The sequence below is a fragment of the Acanthopagrus latus genome, chromosome 21 (genome assembly GCF_904848185.1).
Source record: "Acanthopagrus latus isolate v.2019 chromosome 21, fAcaLat1.1, whole genome shotgun sequence".
NCBI lineage: Eukaryota > Metazoa > Chordata > Actinopteri > Spariformes > Sparidae > Acanthopagrus > Acanthopagrus latus.
Window position 1 is genome coordinate 17,897,147 of NC_051059.1, and position 3,649 is coordinate 17,900,795.

The 3,649-nt window shown below is 45.8% G+C and overlaps 1 protein-coding gene across 1 annotated transcript; it reads right to left on the minus strand.

The window, feature by feature from the left end:
* Positions 1-1,025: 1,025 nt before the first annotated feature.
* Positions 1,026-3,307, minus strand: foxc1a (forkhead box C1a). The gene has a single exon (XM_037085014.1). It carries the CDS (start codon positions 3,013-3,015, stop codon positions 1,600-1,602), a length of 1,416 nt encoding a protein of 471 aa, XP_036940909.1. The 5' UTR covers positions 3,016-3,307; the 3' UTR covers positions 1,026-1,599.
* Between the last annotated feature and the right edge of the window lie 342 nt (positions 3,308-3,649).

Here is a 3,649-nt window from a genome sequence, read left to right on the forward strand (position 1 = left end):
AGTTTGTGTTTGAATCTCGATGATTTCATGTTTGTGTGTAAAAGAAGAAAAAAAAAATGGGAATAAATGCCTGTTTGGGAATAATTTATGAGCTTCCACTGAGCGTGATTAAAAGAGACTGATTCCCATTCATTAACGTCAGTGAGGGAAAACAACCCCTTTTCAAGCGCTTTCTGAGAAAATCTGCCAACCAGGATTACAATAAAACATCAATCTGACATTTGGAGTACATAAAACCAATTTAATACCAGCTCGTTCCTGCTGTTAAATCTCCACACGCTGGGGGAAAAAAGAGGAAGAAAAAAACGAGATGCGTTCTGGTGTAATAAATACAAAAAGAAGAAGAAGAAGCATGGCGGCCCAATGACTTCTTCTTCTCTCCTTTTCACGTCAAACTGGTGAGAAATTCAGACATCAGGACTGAAGTGACAACGGGACTATCTTTGGCATGTGTGGTATGATATTCAGTAAGCGCTGGTATGCGCCAGTAAACACACAGCGCAATCCAAAACAAAGTTGGGGCTCGTGTGCAGGGCTGTGTTTCCCATCCTGCAGGCCTCAGGTCAGCTTCAACCTCTGATCATGTCTGTTAACAGCCGTCAGCATCTCTGCTGTCATTAATAAGAATATGAACAGTGGAGGGAATTGTTTTTTGAAAAGATGGAATTAAACACTCACGTGCGTTTTTTGTTGTTGTTTTTTTTTGTCTTTGAACGCAACTTTGCTTTTTTTTTTGTTTGCCTTATCATTTTTTATTATTATTATTTATTTTTTTTCCCTGAGCCTAAATATATTCTTCTAGGGCTTCATTTCATAGGAATTTATGTTAGGAGAAATACTTAAAGACTTTAAATCTCTGTAGTCCAAACAATCCTTCATTTGTTTTAAATACGCTGTGATGAATTAAATAAAACAGATTTTTTTTTTTTTTTTTTTTTTAAAAACGAGGCCGTGTAAAAAAAAAAAAAAAAAAAGAAAATTAAACCACTGCTCAAGTTTGTAAGAAACGAGGCGCAACTTTAAACTCACATAAAATGACACATTTATTAAACAAACAAACAAAATCCTTCAAAATACTTTTCAACAAAAAAAGGAAGAATCTCTGAAATAGTGAGGCGATATACACGTTCCTGTTTCTTACTCTTTTTTTTATAATGGAACAATTAATTTTTTTGGACAATTAAGGCAATTCAATTTTTAGAAACACTTCTTTTTTTGGTGTTTGGTCCATAATATCTGGCTACATTGTTTTTTTTTTTCTTTTTCTTTTCTTTTCCTTTAGAAATAAATTACTATATGCAATTTACACGTCCATGAAAACTGACATATCTTTTAACATATCACATAAAAAGCCACAGAAGCGGAAAAAGAGAGACTTACGTGTTATTTTGCAGTAACACTGTTTTCTTTAGAAAAAACCAAGATCAAGTCTTTTCTGATTTGTGTGTTCTGTCTCACATTAGTCCATGTGGTGCTGGGCGGGGAGCACGATGGGTTGTTTCTTTTTCTTTTTCTTTCTTTTTTTTTTTTTACTAAGAGTTCAGACACGGTGAGGAAAATATCGAGCCTGTATGTTTTGTTCTGTTTTTTTTTTTAGGGTCAGAACTTGCTGCAGTCGTATACGAAAGCTCCCGAAGTGCGATAGATGGACTGGCTCGGTGGGAATGACATCTGACAGCTGTTATTCCCATTCACCGGCGAGTTATTCAAGCCAATTCTCTGGGACTCAAACATCTCTCGGACTGAGTGGAAGTTCTGCTGCTGCGCTGGGTACGTCGCGCCCAGGTGGCCCAGGTCTCCGGCCTGGTTGAGGTACCATGAGGTCAGCCTCCCTTGGTGGGGATGGTGGCCCTCCTGCCCAGAGTTTAGGTTCCCGTGGGTCAGGGAGGATGAGGTGGTCGTGACTGAGTAATCTGGCAACGTTTCGTCCACGGTGGTGCTCGGCGCCAAGTGGCTCGACCTGTCCCCGGCGTACAAGCTCATGGCTTGCATGTTACAATGATAGGTTGCGTTGGAGGTAGTGGAGTTTTGGTTACACGGCGAGCTATAGACGGACGTCTGGCTCGGGGAATAGTTAAGGGACAAAGACGGTGTTATACCTGTCCTGGCGGAGGCGCTGAGGCCGGAGGTGAGCTCGGTGGCCCCTTGTGGAGACCCCCGGAGGGAGGTCATGATGTTGTCCACGCTGAAGCCCTGCGTCGAGGCCTGGCCGTGCTGGTGCTGGTGGTGCTCGGAGCTGTCCATGCCGATGGACCTGTTGGAGGGGATGCTGTGGGGGCTCCCGCTGGACATGCTGCTGCTGTCCGGGCTCTCGATTTTGGGCACGGCGCTCAGGGAGGGCGAGTCGGCCTGCGGCGGCGTGACGGACCCGTTCTCAGTCTTTATATCCTGGATCCTCACGGGCTTGGAGCCCTGCACCGGCTGCTCCTGGTCCCGGCCCTGCTGCCTCGGCGGCACGTCCTTCTGCAGCCGCTCTTCTTTCTCCTTCAGCACGTCCTTCTTCTTGAACCGCCGCCTCCTCCGCAGGAAGCTCCCGTTTTCGAACATGTTGTAAGAGTCCGGGTCCAGGGTCCAGTAGCTGCCTTTGCCGGGCTTCTTGTCGTCGCGGGGCACCTTGACAAAACACTCGTTGAGGGAGAGGTTGTGCCTGATGCTGTTCTGCCAGCCCTGCTTGTTGTCTCGGTAAAAGGGGAACCTCTCCATGATAAACTGGTAAATCCCATTCAGGGTCACCTTCTTGTCAGGCGAGTTCTGGATAGCCATGGTGATGAGCGCGATGTAGCTGTAGGGGGGTTTGACCATATCCTTGGGCTGAGGTTGAGGGGTGTACGGTCCATACGCCCGGGCCATGCTGGCGGGGTACTGGTCGTGAGCCGCATGAGAGTACATGTTCATAGGCGCCGGCATCCCGGTGTATCCCCCACCGGCAGCGGCCCGGTAGTAGCTCGGGTCGCTGCTGATGTACGGCACGACGCCCAGAGAGTTGGGACTGGAGACGGAGTAGCGAGCCTGCATGTCTTCACTTTGATCCGGTTACAAAATTAAAAAAAAAAAAAAAAAAAAGATCCAAAAGACGCAGCTCCACTTCTCCCTCCTCTGAAGGCACAAGCTGAAATATATATATATATATGGAGAAAAAAAAAAAGAAAAGAAAGAAAGAAAAGGAGAGAAAAGTCTGAGCAACAGTGCAGCGTGCTGGATCTCTCAGCAGTGTTTTAAGCCGTCCCCATCTCTGTGTCTCTATGAAACGCACACTGAAAAAGTTCTGAACTTTGGACATCCGTAACCACACACAGGACTTTTGCGCAGTTAAATTCTTTGCTCCTTTTTGCTGCCAGTGGGGCTCCTCCCACCGACTGCACCGAGTCGTCCAATGGGAAGTCGGGCGCGCTGAGGGGAGCAGAAAAAAAAAAAGCTCCCGGCCACACTCGGGGCTTTTAGAATAAAAAAGAGAGAGAGAGAGAGAGAAGAGAAGAAAAAGTATAAGAAAAGGCTAGAGGAGGTGTCGGTAACTCCCAGCCCACTGCAGCCAAAACTTCAGACGTGACGGAGAAGCTCGCATGTACACAGTCACCGGCACACTAGAAAAAAAAAGAAAAAAAAAACAAAAAAAGAGAGAGACTATCAGACCTGTGAGGCGTCTAAAATA